Raw genomic sequence first — 22,081 nt, 5'->3', positions numbered from 1 at the left:
CAATCCTGAGATCAAGAGTCATGTGTTCCACTGATTGAGCCGGCCAGGTGCCCCGAAGTATGGTAGTGTTTTGCACTGGTCTCAGCCTATCAGTAACCGATGTGGCTGGACCAGCCCTTGTGGTTCTTATGAATGCAAGACACCCTTCAGCAACAACCACCAGGAAACCTTGAAAAAATAAAGGTTTATTACTTAGAAGACCTGTAAATTACACAGCACAGCTAGGGCCATCCAGCAAAGTTGTGGGTAAAGAGAGCGTACATGGGTCTGGTATTCCGCTTTTATTGGGGTTGAGGGTTTGTCAGGCTCACTCTTTTTTGGTGTATTTAAAACGTAAGAGTAGAATTTAAAGTACAGGAGGAGAAAAAACAAGTGGCCCAAATGGTCAGTTATCAAAATCAACCAAAATCCTTTCAACCCTTGGGAAAGGGGAGAGGAGATCTAGAGCAAGCAGCTTGGTATTAAAATATGACATGATCCAATCATCATATTGATTTTACTCATATCCCATTGGCCTAAACTAAGTCTCATAGCCACACCTAACAGCAAGAACATCTGAGAAATACAGTCTTTTGGGATAGGGTTGAGGGTCTTTATTACAATTTTCCTGTCTCTTCTCCATCATTAAGTGAAGAGAACTCATCTTTTAGTTCATAGAACCCTAGAACACAAGGAGTCCTATCCAGGCCTGATGAAGAGAAATGAGCATCACTCAGAGATTTTAGATATCCAGCAAGATAGGACTTTTGCTGTCATGCTCACGGAGGGAGTAAATGCAGTCTGTATTTGGGAAGAAAATAAACCAAAGGGATAGACTGGCACAGAGAAGGGCAATATTTGTTTTGGGGCATTTGTTGGTTACTACAGCTAGTCTAACCCTAAGTAATGTATTCATTTATTCACTTACTTTTTAACAGTTTGGGTCCCCTCTTGAATATAAGCTTCAAGAGGTCAGTCTTTGTCTGTTTATTCCTTACAACGTCCCCAGTGCCTAGAACAGTGCCTGGCGCACAGGTGTTCCACAAGTATCTATGACTGAAGAAGGGCAGACCGAATTATGTCCCCTGCAGTGGGCAGGAGCTATGCGAACCCACACAACGTCTCACCAAACCGTGGCTGAGACTGACATCATGATTAACTCAGAGCTGCAACATTTATTTTGTCTGAACATACATAACTCTTTGTTGGCTGGACAGTCAGTACAACAGCTGGGGCTAGAGATCAGCTCGTGATCATAGTTCATTTGTTCACTCATCCATCCATGAATTCATTCATTCATTAACCAAATATGTTTTGAGTGCCTACTCTGTAGTAGGGTATACAGAGCTACGAGGTCAACCTGTGGCAAGAGGTGGGGCCAATCTATAGTTAGATGTAGTCAAGCAGGTATAGTTCCGTATTCCACAACAAATGTCCCTAATCTTGACTGAGAAAAAGGAAGAGTGTGGGTGGTTCAGCACAGCCTGTTTCTAGCCAACAGTATTCTGAAGCGCTATTGTCAATGACAAATGCCTAGGGATGCAGTGACTTGCTTCCTGAACTGACGGGAACCTCCATTACTAGACACAGCTGTCTGCTAAGGTTCTTACGGATAGGAGGGCAGTGGAAAGGCTATCAACTGGGTCCAGGCATGGGCTCGTGGAGTCCACCAACGTCATGAAATTACAAACTCTGTCGGTACTTGGGGTGCACACACATCTCTGGAGAAAAACCACAATTTTCTTTAGATTTGTAAAAAAGCCAATGATTCACAAAAGATAAAGAATAAAAACAGGGTACTTGATATTACTTACAACTCTGTTGAGTGTATTATCCCATCTAGACTTGAAGAAACTGAGCACAGTTTTGTTTTGTTTTTTTTTTTTTTTTTTGCTTATGTGCCATCTTCCAGTTGAGGAGACAGAGAGAGTCAGAGTATTTCATCCAGGACTATGTGGTTCCTTCAAGATGCTTGCCCACCCCATCCGTTTCTGGCTTGGGACCGAGTATTTATAAATTTACGTGTATGGCCTGTTGAATGCTGGCTCTTGATTACTATACTCTGAATGCTAAGATACCTTCATGGTCAGCAATATCTCCTATACTATTTCTAGTTTAAAGGACCTGTTCTAGTCCATGCTTAAATGATAGACTTTTGGTGGCAGTGGTGACTCGGTGTCCCTTCAGCATCTCTTCTCCACTCCTACAGAAATAGAAGATTTAGCTGAGCACGAGCTTGCCAGCCAAAGACCATATTTCCCAGTTTCCCTTTCAGCTCTCGGAGGGACTGGGTTTTCCGCAGAGCTGTGAGCAGAGTGATGAGTACAACTTCCAGCTAATATCCTAAAAAGGAAAGGCACCTGCCTTCCCATTCCCTTTCGTCTCCTCCCACTTGCTCGAAGGTAGATGTGGTGGCAGGGGCTAGCAACTTAGCTTAGATCATTCATTGACTCATTCATTGACAGCCGTGTGTTGAAGATGGAGAACAAGATATGCAGAGCCTAGATACCTGACGATCCTGTAGACCAAACTACCCCAGTAGTTCTGGACCACCTCCCTCCTCAAGACTTTCATATGAGAGAAAAAGACATTTTTATCTTGTTTAAGCTCCTCTCTTTGGGGATATTTTTGCTATAGCAAGCCGTTATGGATGTGACCAGGACTTTATTTTCATTTCTTATCCATCCAGATAGTCAAGATCAGTTTGCTTTTACTTGGCAAGGACAATATCAGGGCTAACAAAAATTTTTTTTATTTGAGTATAGCTTACACCCAATGCTACATTAGTTTCAGGTGTACAACATAGTGATTCCACTTCTCTATATGTTATGATATGCTCAGCACAAGTGTAACTACCACCTGTCACCAGACAATGCTATTAAAATATCATGGACTATATTCGCTACACTGTGCCTTTTATTCCCATGATTTATTCTTTCTTTTTTTTAAAATTTTTTAATTTTATTTTTTATTTTTTAATTATTTTTTTAATTAAAAAAAGTTTTTTTTAAAGTTCCGTGATTTATTACTTGCGTATAACACCCAGTGCACCATGCAATACATGCCCTCCTTAATACCCATCACCAGCCTATCCAGAGGGGAGGGGGGCGGGGAAATGGGATAGGCTGATTTATTCTTTCTATAACTAAAAGTGTTTCGGAGCTATTTAAATTGTCCAATGAATTGCCATAATTTTGCCCCTAGGGGGCATCTGAGAAAGAGTAGGGTTAGCCTTCTAGGCTTTGAGGTCACAACTTACAGAGGATTTTCTAGACAACCCAATCTAAAGTAAGTTCCCCTTCATTACTATCTAGCTCAGCCCATTTGTTTCCTTCATGGTACTTAGTGAAATTTGTAATTATTTGTCTGTTATCCATCTTCCCCTTTAGGATACAAGCTCCGTGAAGGCAGGGGTCATGTCTGTTCATTCACTGAATGCGTATCACAATATCTGACATGTAGTGAACACATAAACATCAAATAAGTGATGAATCTGGAAATAATAATAACATTATTAATATTTGGAAATTATTTAAAAATTCCTGCTCAGGCTTCACAAGCATTGTTAGCACCAGGAAACGACATAGACTATTTAGATAATATTCCAAATGGAGGTTTTCTTATCCAAGATTACAACCCAGAAACCATAAAGAAAAGTTTATTTATCTTATTTCATGAAAATTTAGTTCTGTATGCTAACAGACACCATTCAGTTTTATAAAAGCAAAAGATTGGGGAAAACTATAAAGAAAAGTTACAATCAAGGACAATCACCCACTGTATTAAAGAACTCATATAGAACTCCACGGAAAAAGAAGCATAAGTGATGTATGAGTCACAGACAACAACATAAACACAAGTGGCCAATAAGCATTTTTTTTAAACCACAAATAATTTAAATATCCAATAATAAGAAAATAGTTCAATAAATTATAATACATCCATATTATAGAATATCATGAATCTACGATTAGGAATAAGATGTATTTTTTATTAAGTGAAAAAAGCAAGAATAATATGGATACGATCCCATTTGTAAGAATACATACATACATACATATGTATTTATGAAAGGTATAGGAAAAGTTCTGAAAGAATGCACACCAAACTATTCTGTTTTTAGGAAAATGAGTAGGATTGGTCAGGGCAGAGAGGTGGACAGTATGTGGAGTGGGATTTTTACTTTTTGTTCTACATGCTTTTTGAATATTGGATATCTTCTACTGTAAGCATATGTGCACCTATTGTGTAATTCCAAAAACTATCTTAAAAAGCAACAGAAAATATATGGAAGTCACCCAGCAAAATTCTTGGTATATGGCATTAACAGCAGCCAGAATAAAACAGAAATGATTGGAAAATTTCCCCAAATCATACAGACACACATCTAGGTGACACAGGGTATCACCTAGAAATGGTTTTGGATAATGTACAGTTACACAGAGACCCCCATCCCACCTACCCCTAACCCTCCCACCATATTTTTTGATTCCTTTTCATTTTCTTGGCCCAGTAGCTGTAGTTTAACTTTAAAACTATATATATAGTATGTATATATATAGTATGGATGGATGGATATATATATCCAAGCTGTATGTGTGTGTGTGTATATATATATATATATATATATATATATACAGTTTGAATATATACATAATCTTTGTACCCGGGGCTGTAACATCAGGAGAGTTTCTTCAGGTGCAAGTGGACCCCGTCCTTGGCTTTGAGGACAATCTTGTGCAAGAAGACTAGAGGTCTGGTGGGGTCCGGAGCCACCTTGAAGCGGAGTAGAATCAAGGCAATGGCCACCTTTAGCTCAATCATGGCAAAATGCTGCCCGATACAGTTTCTGCAGACACCGAGGGAAAGAAAGATACACGAGGAAATGGTAGTTGTTTCTGGCTCTTTAGTTAAGATGCTAGAATAATGAATCTACTGTTCACGGTAAAGCAGTATTTTCACCGTGAACTTTTGGACTTCCACTATTCCCTGCAACAATATGAACTGAGAGGCTATAATGTGATGCCCTCCCTAAAGAGAGTGGCACTTGGAGGTGCTCATAGAACCGTTTCTCCTGTGAGGATGTAATGTAAAACGTGGTGATTATAGTTGGTAACACTGTACTGTGTAATTGAAATCTGTTAATAAAGTAGAACTTAAACGTCCTCACGCACACACAGAGATCAACTGGTGAGGTGGAGGAGGTGGGAATTAACTAGAGGGGGAAGAACCCTTTCACAATGAATGCAGATAGTGAATCACCAGGATGCCCGTTTTAAATATCTTACAATTGCATATGTCGACTATACCTCAATAAATCTGAAATTGAGGGGAAAACAAAAGAATTGTTTCTCCTGCATTGGGGGTGGGCTGCATGGCTTATGAGCAAGTTTGCATCGTGGGATAACTTTCTGAGGCATGGCTGTATAGGATGTGACAGAGAAGGGCCTTGTCCTTTGTGAAACTAAATGGTCTTTTCGGGAGCTCAAACAGGTACCACGATCTACCTCATAATCTGGTGAGAAGATGGGGTTCGGTGAAAGAATATATGGAGCTGAGGCACCAAAGGGAAAGAGCTGTTTCCAAGTAAACATTTCTGTGAATTTTCAACAACTTCACATTGTCCTTACCTTGGTCCAGCTGAGAATGGTAAAAAGGAGTGGGGGTGTCTCTGCTCAGAATTCTCCTGGGAGAACCTCAAGGGGTCAAAGACCTGAAATGACAGGGCAACCCCACCCCCATTCCCAAAACACCATCAGCACATTTCTTAAGCTACTACTAAGCACTAATCAACAGAAATACATGAGCAACATATGTAATTTCAACATTCTGGTAGCCACATTTTTATGATTTTATTTTATTTATTTTTCAGAGAGAAAGAAAGATAGTGCACACAAGCAGGGGGAGCAGCAGGCAGAGGGAGAAGCAGGCTCCTCGCTGAGCAGGGAGCCTGATGTGGGACTCGATCCCAGGACCCTGGGATCATGACCTGAGCCAAAGGCAAACACTTAATGGACTGAGCCACCCAGGCATCTCACATAGCCACAGTTTTAAAATGTGAAAATAATTTTAATAATAGAATTTATTTTGTAGAAAGTATTATCATTCCAACATGTACTCAATATAAATAATTATTAAGGAAATATTCCACATTTTTGTACTATGTCTTCAAAATCCAGTGTGTATTTTGCATTTCCAGCACGTCTCATTTCCGACTAACCACATTTCAAGTGCTCAATAACCACGTGTGATGAATAGCTACCACACTGGACAGGGCAATTCTAGACCTGCAGCCCTCGTTTGGCCTCCTAGTGGACTAGTATGCTATCCAGACTAAGTATGGAGAAAGCAGAAACGCTAGGGCCAGTGATATTGTTTTCACTTTGGAGGTAATAATGTACCCACTTAATTTACGCAAAGATAATGAAAACACTAATTTGAAAAGATATATGCATCCCTATGTTTATTGCAGCATTTACTTATAATAGCTGAGATATGGAAGCAACCTAAGTGTCCATCAATAAATGAAAGGATAAGGAAAATATGATGGATAGAATGGAATATTACACAGCCAGAAAAAGGATGAGATCATGCCACTTGAGACAACACGGATGGACCTAGGGGGTATTATGCTAAGTGCAGTAAGTAAGACTGAAAAAGACAAATACTATATGATTCCACACATAAGTCGAATCTAAAAAAAACCAAACCAAGTGCATAAACAAACAAAAAGCAGAATTAGACCTATAAATACACAGAATAAACCGATGGTTGTTGGGGGTTGGACAAAGTGAGTGAAGGGGAGAGGGAGATACAGGTTTCCAGTTAAGGAATGAATAAGTCACAGGAGTAAAAGGCACAGCATAAGAAATATAGTCACTGATATTGTTATAGCGATGTGAACATAGCATCAGGTATCAACTTGTCAAATTACTAAGTTGTGCCCCTGAAACTAATGGAACACTGCATGTCAACTACACTCAAATAAAATTAATTTGAACATAAAAAAAAAGAATGCACCCACTTAGAAGTCTAGCCAAAATGATTATGTGATCAATTGTTACTGAGACATGCAGTCCACCTCCCAACACACATAAGAGATCTTAAGCCCTAGCCACTCAGTGAAAGGAAGTATCTTTGGGTATTGTGAGTGTCTAGAGTTTAAGAAGATCGAATCAAGCGCTATGGTTAGCTAGGTGTCTTCTTTTTGCCTCTCCAGATCCTCTCTCCTCCCTTTCCTGCTCTGCTCTGGGCTCCAAGAAGCGGACCCGCATAGTTTGCTCTTAGGTTTGGCTAATAAAAGACATTGATGGGTGATCTGGTGGGTTGGTGGGTGGAGAGAGCTTTTGGGTTATTTATTCCCTGGACCTCACCCTACCAATCTGCCTCAGGTTGGCTGTTCTACTAGAGGCCCAACTCCCGCTCAGGACCCTTCCCAGCACAACAATCTCCCTCCGGTCTTTGTAACTCTCTCTCCCGCCAAGCTCAGAGGTGGGAAGCCCTTCAGCAATTGCGTGCTCCATGTTGCTCTTCTAAACCCTACCAAACCTTTGTAACTAGTTCCTTTACTATTCCTTCTCCTCGAAGTGCCCAACTTGAGTGTGTCATCGGTTTCTGCCAGAATTCTGATTGTTCCATCCAGCAAAAGAGAGTTTGAGTCGCCTGCCTGGCTACATGGACAGTCTACACTCCTGCAGATGTCCAGGTGAGGGCTTGGCAGAGCTTGCAAAGCACATCACTGCAGTACAGATTGCAGTTTGGGGCAGATTGTGTGGCATTATGTCAATCTGTTCATTCGAAGCAAACATGAAGTAGGAGTAGGGGAGGGGGCAGTTTTCTTTTAGGAGAAAAGTTGAACAATTTTGGTCTTTATGTTTATTTTATTTGCTTTGTGTCATTTGCCACTTCCACATATTGCTAACAAAAAGTTACTTGCACAGCATTTGTTTTTTTGAAGTGTTTACCTTTGGATTTTCCCAGATGGCAGGGTTATGGTGAAGTCCCCAAATACTGAGAACCACAGTTATTCCTGTGAAAGGAAAGAAGTAAAAAGATTACAGGAGATAGAGCAAGTTGTGGGCTACTGTTACACCACTCTTCAGTAAGAATTTTCTTCCTGAAGGGAATGAGCTGGCTCCTGGCAGAGTTCTGTGCGCCGTAGCTGATGTCAGCAGTCAAGGACCCATGGGAAGATGAGGCTTGAGTGACACCTTAGTTTTCAAAGCAATGACTTATTTAATACCTGATTCTATCTTAAGGAGCTGTTGGTATCATATCAGAATGATATCTGTTAATGGACAATACAGCACCCACTAGAGATAGCTTGCATCCCAAAGAACAGAACCACAATTCCATCATGTAGGTCCAATGACAAGTTTCTGTTGGTTCTGTTCATAAGTGGAAGGGAGGAAATTTTGGCAAATATCCACATGGTTTGGGGATTAAAAAAGAAGGGGAGAGAGATTTTGAAGATTTTTTGATTACCATAAAAAATTCTGGTAAATTAATTTTGGATCTGTCAACAAAGTCGCAGTGACAAGCTGTTGGTTTTTGCTATAAGAGATCCTGTCGGCTTGTTTCCAAGGGCAAGAGTTAACAGAACACTGAAGCAGACAAGTGAAGAGTGTCTCACGTGACACCCTTCTGCCTCCCACTTGCCCTGCTCAGAGACCTGTGCTCTGAAGAGCACTGGGCTCCAAATGTGGGGCCTCAATGCAAGTTTTAGTTCTGCTCATCTGCACTTTGGGGTCTCCAGTGGGTTTTTGGCTACACCATAGGTATTTGAAAGTGCTTTGTAAACTGAAAAGCACCATATAAGTGTCTGTTAAGATCATGTTCCAAGGGTGGGAAAATGAGATAATGTGCTTGAAGGTTCTATGTTAACTAGTAAGAGCTGCACACTTATAAGAGTGCTATGATGATGATGATGATGAAGCCAAAGACCCCATCTTGGGTCTTCTAGATAAAGACAATGCTGTTCATCTCCCATGAAGTTTCACCTGGGTCTCCAAATAAGCCAAACAAAGGTTATTTTAGAAACAATGTCCTGTGAACGAAGAGACCCTGGGTCGGGATTCTGGCCACCCAGGTTCTGGGCAGAGACTCTTTGCAAATGACTACGTGCTTTTGGGAAAGTCTGGAAACCACGTCTGACCAAAGAATTACCCACTAAGTTCTTAATAAGCACCCAACCCTAAGCCAGACTTCCTTAGGTTTGTCTTGACTCCTCCAAGAGCTGAGAAAAAAGCCAGTCTTTGTCACTGTGGTTGCCAGGATCCCCTGGTCTCTAGGAACTGCTAAAGAAAGGAATGCAAGGACCTGCAGGCAAGGAGCGTCCATCTGGGAAGGTAATGGGCTTGCTGAGCTCTCTGGAAATGGATGGGATTGGAGGCGCCAGTCGGAGTGACTCCTTGATGCACATTGTGGTGTATGCCATCTCACCCAGCTGGTCCCTGTGAGGACAAGTGAAGGAGGGGAGGGAACTCAGGCTCCATATTTAGTTTGTAAATATTGATGTTTTTTTCTTCTTTGGTGTTTATTCCTAGTACATATCATCTCTAGGTTAAAGTTATTTTGCAATTGGCTTATGTAACAGAATATGAGACTCTTTCTACCTCAAGATCAGCTGAGGTTCCAAACAAGTGCCAAATATCCACATTATAAAATGAGATGCTAATCTACCAGTAAAGGATTTGCCAGGGAGATTTCTGAAGCCAGTATTGTAACTCTTAGCTCACCATATAAATCAAGACTGTAGAAGTAATGACTAAGGCCTGAAGAGAGAGGGCATAAGAGTTTTGAGAGGTAAGAAAAAATCCTTTAAAGAGAATTGTTGGAATGCCAGAATGCTGTGGAGAACAGAGGAGGGCCCCCCAACCATGTTAGGCAAAGAGGGCCTTCTTGGGTCACTTAGATGATCTGACATGTGCCCCCTGGAGTTTGGGGAACAGAGGACTGAGAGGAAAGTCTGTGATTCAGAACAGACAGGGAGTTGGGGGAGAGCAACAGGGACAAACAAGTCAGGAGTGCTCCACTGTGCTCTATGGGCCAATGAACTGGCAAGAGGGAGAGCTTCAGAACCAGCTGGAAAGGAATTCTGAGGACAAGAATTCCCTTGCCCCATGAATCACCATGGCAAAGCTCCAGTGAGGGAATCTCCAAGAAACTCACAGATGTGCCCCTTGAGAGTGAAAGGAAGCACTGAATAGCCAGCCACCATGCTCAGAGGGCAAGATCTCCATAGTACCAACCCCTTTCTTCTTCTTGCTCCCTCCTGGGACCACTTATGGAAGGGTTAGAAACAGAAGCTACTGGGTTGGGGAGGACCTGGTCAGTAAAAAGAAGCCAACCACAACCCCCTCACCCACCACTGGCTTCTGGACTCAAAGAAATGCTGAGTTGGGATGGAGGGGGAGGATCCAAGTAGATACGAATTTGCATTTTTCATTACTCCACTGGACCAGACAGCTTCATTACTGAAATGAGACTGCTCTTGTGACTTAAATGGATAGGTGCTCTAGGAGATTCACTCAAGATTTCACCCCAGAGATAAAAAGCACTTGTCCCACGCAAGTGTGAAATATCAGTGGGAGAAGAATAAAGGGGTTTTTTTGGCATCCTAGACAGTCAGCTAGTCATAAAATGACTGCATATATTCAGTCTATTTGCTTTATTGTATTTCTGTTTGCTTTTCTGATTACTTATTTTGAATGCAGGCTCTGGCCATTCAGTAGTGTGAAATTTTCATTTTGAGCTCTTTCCTCCTCAAGCCCAGAATAAAAAGGGTAATTCTGCTTAGCCTGGCACTTTGCATATTTTAGAAACACAATGTTGTGCATCTTAGCCCTGGTGCAAGAAGAAGACAGGAATTTTAACACAATGCAGAAATGGCTGACAAGCCAAATGGAGACATGAACAACTTGCCAGTTTTTTCAGAAATTGCTCTTTGCAATGTGGTTTTATTATCTGTGTAAAAGAATTATACATTTTTAGCATGCTACATACAAATTTCATAAATGTGAGTATAAAGCCATATTATGGAATAAAAATGTATTTTATTTTTTATAAAATTATTTTCATTTCTCTCATTAAAATAAATGGTAGCTAACAGATCCTTTGCACTTCGTTTTCTCACCTGGCAAAAATTTCTTTATTGTTTTCACATTTCACATAGGCCAGACAAGAATGAGAAAGGCCAATATTGGGGTTGTATATGTATCCACCCTAAACAGTTAAAATAACGAATTAATGTTAAAGAGTGAATAAAAAATGACTAATCAATACCATATTTTGTGCTACACAGATTAAACCTTTAATTTATGGTAGGAAATAACTAGTATTTCCTTATAAAAGGTTGGAGCTCTACCATATCTATATAAACCCAAATTTTTCCTTACAAATGTTCTAACTGAGCTGACCTTTGCATTTGAAATATGTTTTCCCCCAGTCCTGGGGCTGAGTAGCCCTTAGCATTTCTACCTTTCTGCCCCTTTGGCCAACAAAACAATGGTAAGTTAAATATATAGCTAAGGTGAAGAATGTGGTTTAAATCAGAGACACGTGTTTGGTTTTCTTTCAGACAGCGTGTCTGAGGGGCAAATCCATAACCTGGGCATTGTTTAACAACCAGATAAGCTCAACATCTTGCTTTGACATCTTTCACCTGGCTAACCCATCCTATAAGAGGCAGTTTGGGTGTCAAATCTCCCAAGAAGCCCTCTTGAGTCCCCTATACTGGACTAGGTGCCTGTCTTCTGAGTTTCTGTGGTAGCCAGCACGTCTCTTTCTCGCTACCCTTACCAGGTTTTATGGCAATTATCCATACGGAGGCCTGTCTCCTGTCCCAGGGTGTGAGTTCATTGAGGGCAGGATCCACACCAAATCTTGCATATTTCTTAAGTGCCTAAGTACTTAGAATGTTCTCAGTCCATAATCGCTAGACTTAACTACAGTGTATATCGTTTAGTACTATGTTTAAAGTCTAAGCCAGTCCTGAGGAGTGAACACAGAAATGGGTGGGAATGACTACAATGCAGGCTTAAATGATATGGATGCTTGCTTGGGTCTCAGAGAGGAGACCCACTTGAGTCCTACCATTCAAACTCTCAAAGCAAGTCTAGGGATCAAGTCCCCATTTCCAGTGCACCAAGGCAGGTGAAAGAAATGGGACATTACACAACACTGATTGGAAAACCAATGAAGCAGATTACTTGTGGATGAGTGAACTTCTTTTGCAAAGATATAGGGATAATTTTGGTCTCTCTAGTAAAAGAGCAGTTTTTACAGGCACATATCTTGAAGCACAATGGTTACCAAGGTACCAGAGGAAAAAATAAAGCAAAACCCATGGAGAGGAAGAAAGATGAAATGTTTAAGAATGCAGATCTTACCAGGTGATAGAAGACCCGTCCCCCAGGATGCCCCTGATCTCTTCCCGGCATCTCTCCTGATGCTCAGGGTTCAGAGCCAGGTAGTAGAGGAGCCAGGAAATGCTCCCTGCCGTGGTGTCATGCCCTGCCAACATGAATGTGTTCACCTCAGACCTTAGGTCAATATCTGAGAAGCTGTTGTCATTTTCAGCCTGGAAGGTATAGTAGAAATATGTTTATGCAATGTCAGTTTATAGATGTCTGCAGCCCCAATCAAGATAATGGCTTTAGGGGGAAAAATTAGAGTTTCATATGAGAGTTTCAATTTTAATTCAGTTCAACAAATACATAGTAGGAGCCACACTTTGACCAGAGCCCAAAGGAGAACCAACATTAGATAAGGAAAGTAGGCCTTGCAAAGAGTTCCTTAATTCATCCTGCCAGATTCATGCAGATTTCCCAGCACCTCCTCCTCATCATTTTACCAACTTACACTATGACCCGTTTTCCTGTGCTTCCCTAAACTGCCATGCAATAATCACCAAGCCCTGTCCAATTAGTAAACAATTTTTATCTTACCTGACTCCCTTTACTGACAGCATTATAGACTTCTATCTTTTCCTGAAACTGTGTGGAGCCAACCCATCAATTCAAAAGTACTGTTAAATTTAGTTGATCAATTTTCCTCTTGTCTCCCCTCCTCCTCACTCACCCATTTACCCACACAATTAACTACATATATGAGCAGCCTCAGACATTTGAAAGATTTACCTGGGCAGAAAGGATAATATCCAGAAAATCCTGGTACTTCTGCTTCTGAGTGTTACCATGCTTCTTCTCATCTTTGAGGAATTTCTTTCTATCTTGGATTACCTTTTCTGGGACAGAATAACAATTCCCCATTACCAAAGTGACAGCAAAGTTAATCAAAGTAAAATAATTACAGAGCAAGCCATGGCCCATGAATAACTTCAAATCTTACCTATTTCCTGATCTCAGAATGGGTACATTGTTTTTAAATAGATTTAATTTTTGCAGATGTTTGTTCTCTCGTCAAATGGCAAACTTGGATCAAAGCTCCAAAGAAACACAATATACGTGAATCAGACTTTATATAACTAAGTAGGCAATATAATAAAGATGGTTTCAAACACAGGTGCAAGTGGCCAAGCATTCTTTTCTTTCTCAGTCTAATATCTCATTTTCATGGAAATGTTATCAAATGAAATGGAAGTCAGGCAAAGAAACACAAACATCTGTATAACTGAAGGGGCTTAAAAGAGAACCCCACAAAAATATGAAACAGAATATCTAAAATGATAATCCAAGAAAACTTTCTGGAAGTGAGACAAAATTTAAATGTATATATTAAGAAGCCCACCCTATCCCTGGAAAAGTTGGAACAGAATAACCAATACCAATATATACCCTAATAAAACGATTCAACATTGTAGACAGAGAAAAGAAACTCCTCAGAGACTCCAAATGAAAAGGACAAATGACTTTTAAGGGTAAGAAAATTAAGGCAGCATCATGCTTCTCAAGAACAATAAAGAAATCAAAGCAAGATTAAAGCATTTTTGGGGTGCCTGGGTGGCTCAGTCAGTTAAGCATCTGACTCTTGATTTCAGCTCAGGTCTTGATCTCAGGGTTGTGAGTTCAAGCCCTGTGTTGGGCAAAAGATGAGAGCATTTTCAAGAAACTCAAGGAAACAAAGTAACAGTAAAGTATTTTATATCCAGGAAAATTGTCATTTGAGTAAGTATCAAGTCTCCCAAAAAACAGGTATAAACTTGCATGGACTCAGAAAATACTATGCTCATGAGCCCATCCTGAGGAATCCAGTGTGGTTGAGCTTCATCCAACCAAGAGATGACTAGGAAAACTTCATTAAAGAACTGAGGTGTGCATTTCATAGATGTAATTCTAGATCTCAGATCAAAATAAGGATTGGCACATGGGCAGAGGAATATCACATAAACACTAACGGTGAAAATAATTCTTCTAAAAATAGGAGGAGAAGAGAGGGAGAAATGGGAAAGTAGAAGAATCACTAATTGTTAGGGGCCTTGCATATTTGATCTTTTCTTCCTCTGGACCTGAGGCCTCTGCTGCAACCATTTTACACCAGATCCTCAGTCAGGCCAATCAGCCTCGGAGCTTGATCCTCCTCCTCATATTTATTGGAGCGGGAGGTACTGGAGCAGCACTGTGATACTTGCACCTGGCATTGCTCAATCCAGATGTCAGTGGGGATAGGAATAACCCAGAATCCTAGAACAAACTGGGCCTCTGTGATTAATATAAGTTCTGCTCAGTGAATGTAGATTATAGCAAACTGAAGAAAGAAGATCCAGACTTCTAAATGAAATGTTTCAATATAAAGCTGCTCAGAATGAAGGCCTTCCAGAAACCATCCTCACAATTTCCCACTTATCCAGGAATTATTTCCCCTCTAAATGCATGAAATCATGTTGGTGTATTGTGTTGGGGTTTATACTGATTAATAAATATCTGAAGCTTGAAACAAAAAAATCACTAATAGTTGTATAGGTAATAAACGAAAATCAAAGGATATTATTAAAAACTGACAAACCATCAAATAACCAGTCACAAAAAACAAATACTATATGATTCCTCATATATGTATATGAGGTACCTAGAATAACTAGTCAAATTTGTAGAGACAGAAAATAGAATGGTGGTTTCCAGGGGCTGAGAAAGGAGTATAAAGAGGAATTATAATTTAATATGTATGGAGTTTTAATTTTGCAAGGTGAAATGATTCTGGAAATGGATGGTGGTGGTGATGGCACAATAACGTGAATGTAATTAATAGCACTGAACTGTACACTTAAAAAGATTAAGATGGTAAATGTTATCTGTATTTACCACAGTAAAAATGACAGGCCAGATAGCATTACAAAGCTGTGATCACCAAGACAGCATGGTACTGGCACAAAAACAGACACACAGATCAATAGAACAGAATAGAGAGCCCAGATATGGACCCTCAACTCTATGATCAACAACTCTTCAACAAGGCAGGAAAAAATATCCAATGGAAAAAAGTTTCTTCAATAAAAGGTGATGGGAAAATCGGACAACTATATGCAGAAGAATGAAACTTGACCATTCTCTTACACCATACACAAAGATAAACTCCAAATGGATGAAAGACCTCAATGTGAGACAGGAATCCAACAAAATCACAGAGGAGAACATAGGCAGTAACTTCTTCAACATCAGCCACAGCAACTTCTTTCAAGACACGTCTCCAAAGGCAAGGGAAACAAAAGTGAAAACGAACTTTTGGGACTTCATCAAGATAAAAAGCTTCTGCACCGCAAAGGAAACCATCAACAAAACTAAGAGGCAACCCATGGAATGGGAGAAGATATTTGCAAATGACACTACAAATAACAGGCTGGTATCCAAGATCTGTAAAGAACTTCTCAAACTCAACACCCAAGAAACAAATAATCAATTCAAAAAATGGGCAGAAGACATGAACAGACACATCTCCAAAGAAGACCTACAAATGGCTAACAGACACAGGAAAAAATGTTCAACATCATTAGCCATCAGGGATTCAAATCAAAACCACATTGAGATACCACCTTACACCAGTTAGAATGGCAAAAATTGACAAGGCAAGAAACAACAAATGTTGGAGAGGTTGAGGAGAAAGGGGAACCCTCTTACACTGTGAGTGGGAATGCAAGTTGGTACAGCCACTTTGGAAAACAGCATGGAGGTCCCTCAAAAAGTTCAAAATAGAGCTACCCTATGACCCAGCAATTGCACTACTGGGTATTTACCACAAAGATACAGATGTAGTGAAAAGAAGGGCCACATGCACCCCAATATTCATAGCAGCATTGTCCACAATAGCCAAACTGTGGAAGGAGCCGAGATGCCCTTCAACAGATGAATGGATAAAGAAGATGTGGTCAATATATACAATGGAATATTACTCAGCCATCAGAAAGGATGATTACCCTGCATCAACGTGGTTGGAACTGGAGGAGATTGTGCTAAGTGAAATAAGTCAAGCAGAGAAAGACAATTATCATATGGTTTCACTTATTTGTGGAACATAAGGAATAGCATGGAGGATATTAGGAGCAGGAAGGGAAAAATGAAGGGGGGTGGGGAATCAGAGAGGGAGATGAACCATGAGAGATTATGGACTCCGGGATACAAACTAAGGGTTTTAGAGGGGAGGTGGGTGGGGGAATGGGGTAGCCAGGTGATGGGTACTAAGTAGGGCACGTGTTGCATGGAACACTGGGTGTTATACGCAAACAATGTATCATGGAACACTACCTCAAAAACTAATGATGTACTGTATGGTGACTAACATAACATAATAAAAAAAATTTTAAAAATAAAGGCTACAGGATCTCAAAAAAAAAGTTTAAATAAAGGAAGGGGAATTAAGGATTTGGAAGGACTAAACACTATGGTAGCCAGAGAAAAAATATAAACTTTCTTAAATATCAAAAAATATATTTTAAAAGAGCAAAGAAGACATACCACATAGAGAAAGGAACACAGCGTACTGACTAGAATAATGTCCCCCCCAAATTCATGTTCACCCAGAACCAGTGAATGATTATTTGTTAAGGAAGCCTTTAGGAAACTAATACACACAGTAACTATAATATAATACACATAGTAGAGCATAATAATGTGTTAAGTCCAAACATACCAGTCATTTCAACAAATAAGAATGGGAATGACTTGTTTACTAAAATAAAAACATTTTCGAATTGTCTCATAAAGCAAAACTGAACTATGTGCTGCATGTAAGGAAAACACATAAAACAAAGCAATTCAAAATGTCTACAAATAAAGGGATGGACAAGGATATACCAGACAAATGTAGATAATAAGAAAATTGGGGTTGCAATCCTGATATCAAACAAAGTAGAATTTGAACAAAAACTCATCAAAGAAGGCCAGTTTTTATTTATTTATTTGCTTATTTATTTATTTATATTTAAAAAAATATTTTATTTATTTGTCAGAGCGAGAGTGAGAGAGAGCACAAGTAGGGGGCGTGGCAGGTAGAGGGGGAAGCAGGCTCCCTGCTGAGCAAGGAGCCCAACGCAGAACTGGATCCTAGGACCCTGGGATCATGACTGAACCTAAGGCAGATGCTTAACTGACTGAGCCACCCAGGCTTTCCAAGAAGGTCAGTTTTTAATGTTAAAAGTCAGGATATCACAGGACACCTGGCCGGCTTGTTGGTAGAGCATGTGACTCTTGATCTCAGGGTTATAAGTTCGAGCCTCACATTGGGTGTAGAGATAAATAAAATCTTTAAAAAGTCATGATATCACAGGATATAATACTTATGAACATATATACACACCAAATAATGCAGAAGTACCTATTTAAAGCAGAAACTATAGGAAATGCAAGGAAAAATAGGTAGACTCACACTAATAATAAGAGTCTTCAACATACCACTCCCAGTACAGGACAGGTCAAGTTGACCAAAAGAAGATATAGAAGATCCAAACAAAATAATAAGGCAGAACATATGGGGGAAAATATCAGACACCATACCTAATAATAGACAATTTATCTTCTTCATAAGAGTGCATGGAACATTTACAAAAATTGATCACATATTAGAGCAAAAAAACCATTAGTAAGTTCTGTAAAATGGAAATACTACAAACAATGCTTTCTAATTGCAATACAATTAAATTAGAAATTTTTAAAAATAAAAAAATAGGAAAGTTTTTCACCCAGAAATTTATAAACCTTTTATTAAACACCTTTTTAGTGAAAGGGATACACAAACAGAAATTAAAGAATTTCTGGAAAAGTAATGATAATAAAAACATTACTTATCAAAATACATGGGATATATTTAATCAATGAACAAAAGAAAATTCATAGTCTTAAAAACACATAGAATAAGAAATATAAAAATCCATCTCAAAATTCTTATGGAATCTCAAGGGACTGCAAAGAGCCAAAGCCATCTTGAAAAAGAACAAAACTGAAGGACTCACACTTCTTCCTAACTTCAAAACTTACTACAAAGCTATGTTAACCAAAACAATGTGGTATCAGCCTAAAGATAGACATATACCATCTATGAATGGAATACAGAGTGCAGAAACAAACCCTCACATATATGGTCAAATAATTTTTGACAAGGATACTAAGACCATTCAATAGGGGAAAGGATAGTCTTTTCAACAAATGTTGCTGGGAAAACTGGATATCTACATGCAAAAGAATGAAGTTAGATCTTACCTAATACCAGATTTGAAAATTAACTCAAAATAGATCCAGGACCTAATTGTAAGACCTAAAATAATAAAATTCTTAAAAGAAAAATAGGATTAAAAGCCACTGGATTTAGTAAGGATTTCTTGCACTGACACCCAAGGCACAGGTAACACAAGAAAAGATAGACAAATAAGACTTTATGAAAATTTAAAAACAGTCTCCATAGAGTAAAAAACAAAACAAAACAAAACAGTATCCATAGAGTAAAAAGGCAACCCACAGAATGAGAGAAAATATTTGCAAATTATCTATCTGATGAGGGACTCAGATCCAGAATATATAGAGAACTCCTAAAACACAACACCAAAAAACAAACAACGTGATTCAAAAATGGGTAAAGGACTTAAGTGGACATTTCTCCAAAGGAGATATATGAATGGCCAATTAGCACATGAAAAAAAAAAGACGTTCAACATCACAGATTATTAGGGAAATGCAAATCAAAATTACAATAAGATACCACCTCGGACTTATTAGGACTGCTACTATCAAAAACCCCAGAAAACAACTGTTGATAAGAATCTGGAGAAATCAGAGAGGGAGTTAAGATGGCAAAGGAGTAGGGGACCCCTTTTTCAGCTGGTCCCCTGAGTCGAGTGGATAGGTACCAGATGAGCCTGAACACCCACAGAATCAGCCTGAGACGCAGGAAGATGCATCTGGATCTCTACAAATGAACATCTCCAGTGCTGAGTATTGAGGTACAAAGCGGGGAACCGTGAAACCGCGCACAGATATCAGAAGATAAACGGAAGGGGGAGGGAGCCGCCGCGTTGGGGCGCCGGGAAGCGGTAGCCACCTGCACTGGGGAGCGGGCGGACTCGCGGACGGGCACCCGCGAGAGAGCGGACTGAGACCGTGAGCCGGGGGAACATGCGCGACCAGACTTCTCACGGAACACCGGAACACCGGTGCGCTCACTGGAACCAGACTGAGACCGGGAGCTCCAGAAGCACGCAGGGGCGGCTGGCAGCTGGTGGCTGGCGGCTTTAGAAACACAAAGGACAGAGACACGCCGGCCCTGGAAGTGAGGGCTGGGACACCAGCTGTGGGGCGCACATCTCGGGAAGCTGCAGGGTTGAGCAGCACCAACAGAAACAGAGTTAAAGTGGCCAGAACATCAGTGGAGAACGGTCTGCGATCCCTTGTTCTGTGACAGAAGCTGAGATTCGGCCACTGCTGCTCTGACTCTCAGAAGAGGCACAGCAAACCGCCAGGGAAAGCTGCCAGAGAACAAAGCCCGGAAAGACCGGCTCACAGTGTGCCCACCCCTATCCTCCCTCGCAGGGGACACGGAGACTCTACCCAAACAGGGTTGCCTGAGTATTGGTGCGGGAGGCCCCTCCCCCAGAAGGCAGGCGGAAAAATCAAGAAGCCCACATCCCTAAGATCCCTATAAAACAAGGGCGCACGGCCTGGGTCCCGGTCATTAATTTGGGCTCTGGACAACCCCACAACCTCTCCTCATCAGAATGACGAGAAGGAGAAATCCTCCCCAGCAAAGAAAAGACAATGAGTCTGTGGCCTCTGCCACAGAACTAATGGATATGGATATAACCAAATTATCAGAAATGGAATTCAGAGTAACAATGGTCAAGATGATGTGTAGACTTGAAAAAAGTATTAATAAAAATGTTAATGAGAATATAGAATCTCTAAGGGCAGGAATGAGAGTGAATCTGGCAGAAATTAAAAATTCTATGAGCCAAATGTAGGCAAAACTAGAGGCTCTGATGGCCAGGGTGAATGAGGCAGAAGAATGTATCAGTGAATTGGAAGATGGGTTAGTAGAAGAGAAAACTAAAATAGAATCTGGACTTAAAAAAATCCATGCTCATGAATGTAGGTTATGGGAGATTACTGACTCAATGAAACGTTCCAATGTCAGAATCATCGGCATCCCCGAGGGGGTGGAGAAAAACAGAGGTCTAGAAGAGATATTTGAACAAATTGTAGCTGAAAACTTCCCTAATCTAGCAAGGGAAACAAACATCTGTGTCCAAGAGGCAGAGAGGACCCCTCCCAAGCTCAACCACGACAAACCTACACCACGTCACGTCATAGTGCAATTCGCAAATATTAGATCCAAGAATACAGTATTGAAAGCGGCCAGGGCAAAGAAATTTCTCACGTACCAAGGCAAAGGTATCAGAATTACGTCAGACCTGTCTACGCAGACCTGGAATGAGAGAAAGGGGGAGGCATTTTTAAAGCTCTTTCAGAGAAAAACATGCAGTCAAGGATCCTTTATCCAGCAAGGCTGTCATTCAGAATTGATGGACAAATAAAGACCTTCCAGAATCACCAGTCATTGACAATTTCGTAACCATAAAACCAGCCCTACAGGAGATATTAAGGGGGGTTCTATAAAGGTAAAAAGGCCCCAAGAGTGATGCAAAACAGAAAGTCACAATCGATAGAAACAAAGACTGTACTGGCAACATGGCATCATTAAAATCATATCTCTCAATATTCAGTCTCAATGTAAATGGCCTAAATGCTCCCATAAAATAACACAGGGTTGCAGATTGGATAAAAAGACATGACCCATCCATTTGCTGTCTACAAGAGACTCATTTTGAACCTAAAGATACATTCAGACTGAAAGTAAAGGGATGGAATACCATCTTTCACACCAATGGACCTCAAAAGAAAGCGGGGGTAGCAATTCTCATATCAGACAGATTGGATTTTAAACTAAAGACTATAGTTAGAGACACAGAAGGGCACTATATTATTCTTAAAGGATGTATCCAACAAGTGGATATGACAATTATAAATATATATGCCCCCAACAGGGGAGCAGCAAGATACACAAGCCAACTCTTAACCAGAATAAAGAGACATATAGATAAAAATATGTTAATAGTAGGGGACCTCAACACTCCACTATCAGAAATAGACAGAACACCCATGCAAAAAATTGACAAAGAAACAAGGGCTTTGAATGCCATACTCAAGTTGGACCTCATAGATATACATAGAACACTACACCCCAGAACCAAAGAATACTCATTCTATTCTAATGCCCATGGAACATTCTCAAGAATAGACCATGTTCTAGGACACAAAACAGGTCTCAACCGATACCAAAAGACTGAAATTATTCCCTGCATATTCTCAGACAACAATGCTCTGAAATTGGAACTCAACCACAAGGAAAAATTTGGAAGAAACTCAAACACTTGGAGACTAAGAACCATCCTGCTCAGGAATGACTCGATAAACCAGGAAATCAAAAATCAATTTAAACAATTTATGGAGACCAACGAGAATGAAAACACAATGGTCCAAAACCTATGGGATACTGCAAAGGCAGTCCTAAGGGGGAAATATATAGCCATCCAAGCCTCCCTCAAAAGAATAGAAAAATCTAAAATGCAGTTTTTATATTCTCACCTCAAGAAGCTGGAACAGCG

General features: G+C 40.2%; 1 protein-coding gene and 1 pseudogene across 1 annotated transcript in view; one reads left to right on the top strand and one right to left on the bottom strand.

Moving 5' to 3' along the window:
* Positions 1–4,002: 4,002 nt before the first annotated feature.
* Positions 4,003–22,081, bottom strand: part of LOC123793726 (cytochrome P450 4X1) — a 45,883-nt gene continuing 27,804 nt past the window's right edge. The window contains exons 7-12 of the mRNA XM_045799625.2: positions 13,119–13,225; positions 12,369–12,559; positions 9,298–9,431; positions 7,944–8,008; positions 5,610–5,692; positions 4,003–4,828 (exon numbers count right to left, since the gene is read on the bottom strand). Coding sequence (XP_045655581.1) covers positions 4,660–4,828; positions 5,610–5,692; positions 7,944–8,008; positions 9,298–9,431; positions 12,369–12,559; positions 13,119–13,225 — 749 coding nt within the window. The 3' untranslated portion in view covers positions 4,003–4,659. The remainder of the gene's footprint in view (positions 4,829–5,609; positions 5,693–7,943; positions 8,009–9,297; positions 9,432–12,368; positions 12,560–13,118; positions 13,226–22,081) is intronic.
* LOC123793603 (cytochrome c oxidase subunit FA4 pseudogene) lies at positions 13,664–21,725 on the top strand (annotated as a pseudogene).

This window comes from Ursus americanus, chromosome 12 (genome assembly GCF_024610735.1).
Source record: "Ursus americanus isolate L20-20 chromosome 12, mUrsAme1.1.p, whole genome shotgun sequence".
NCBI lineage: Eukaryota > Metazoa > Chordata > Mammalia > Carnivora > Ursidae > Ursus > Ursus americanus.
The sequence above is the reverse complement of the archived record's forward strand: the minus strand, read 5'-3'. Positions and strand labels throughout refer to the sequence as shown.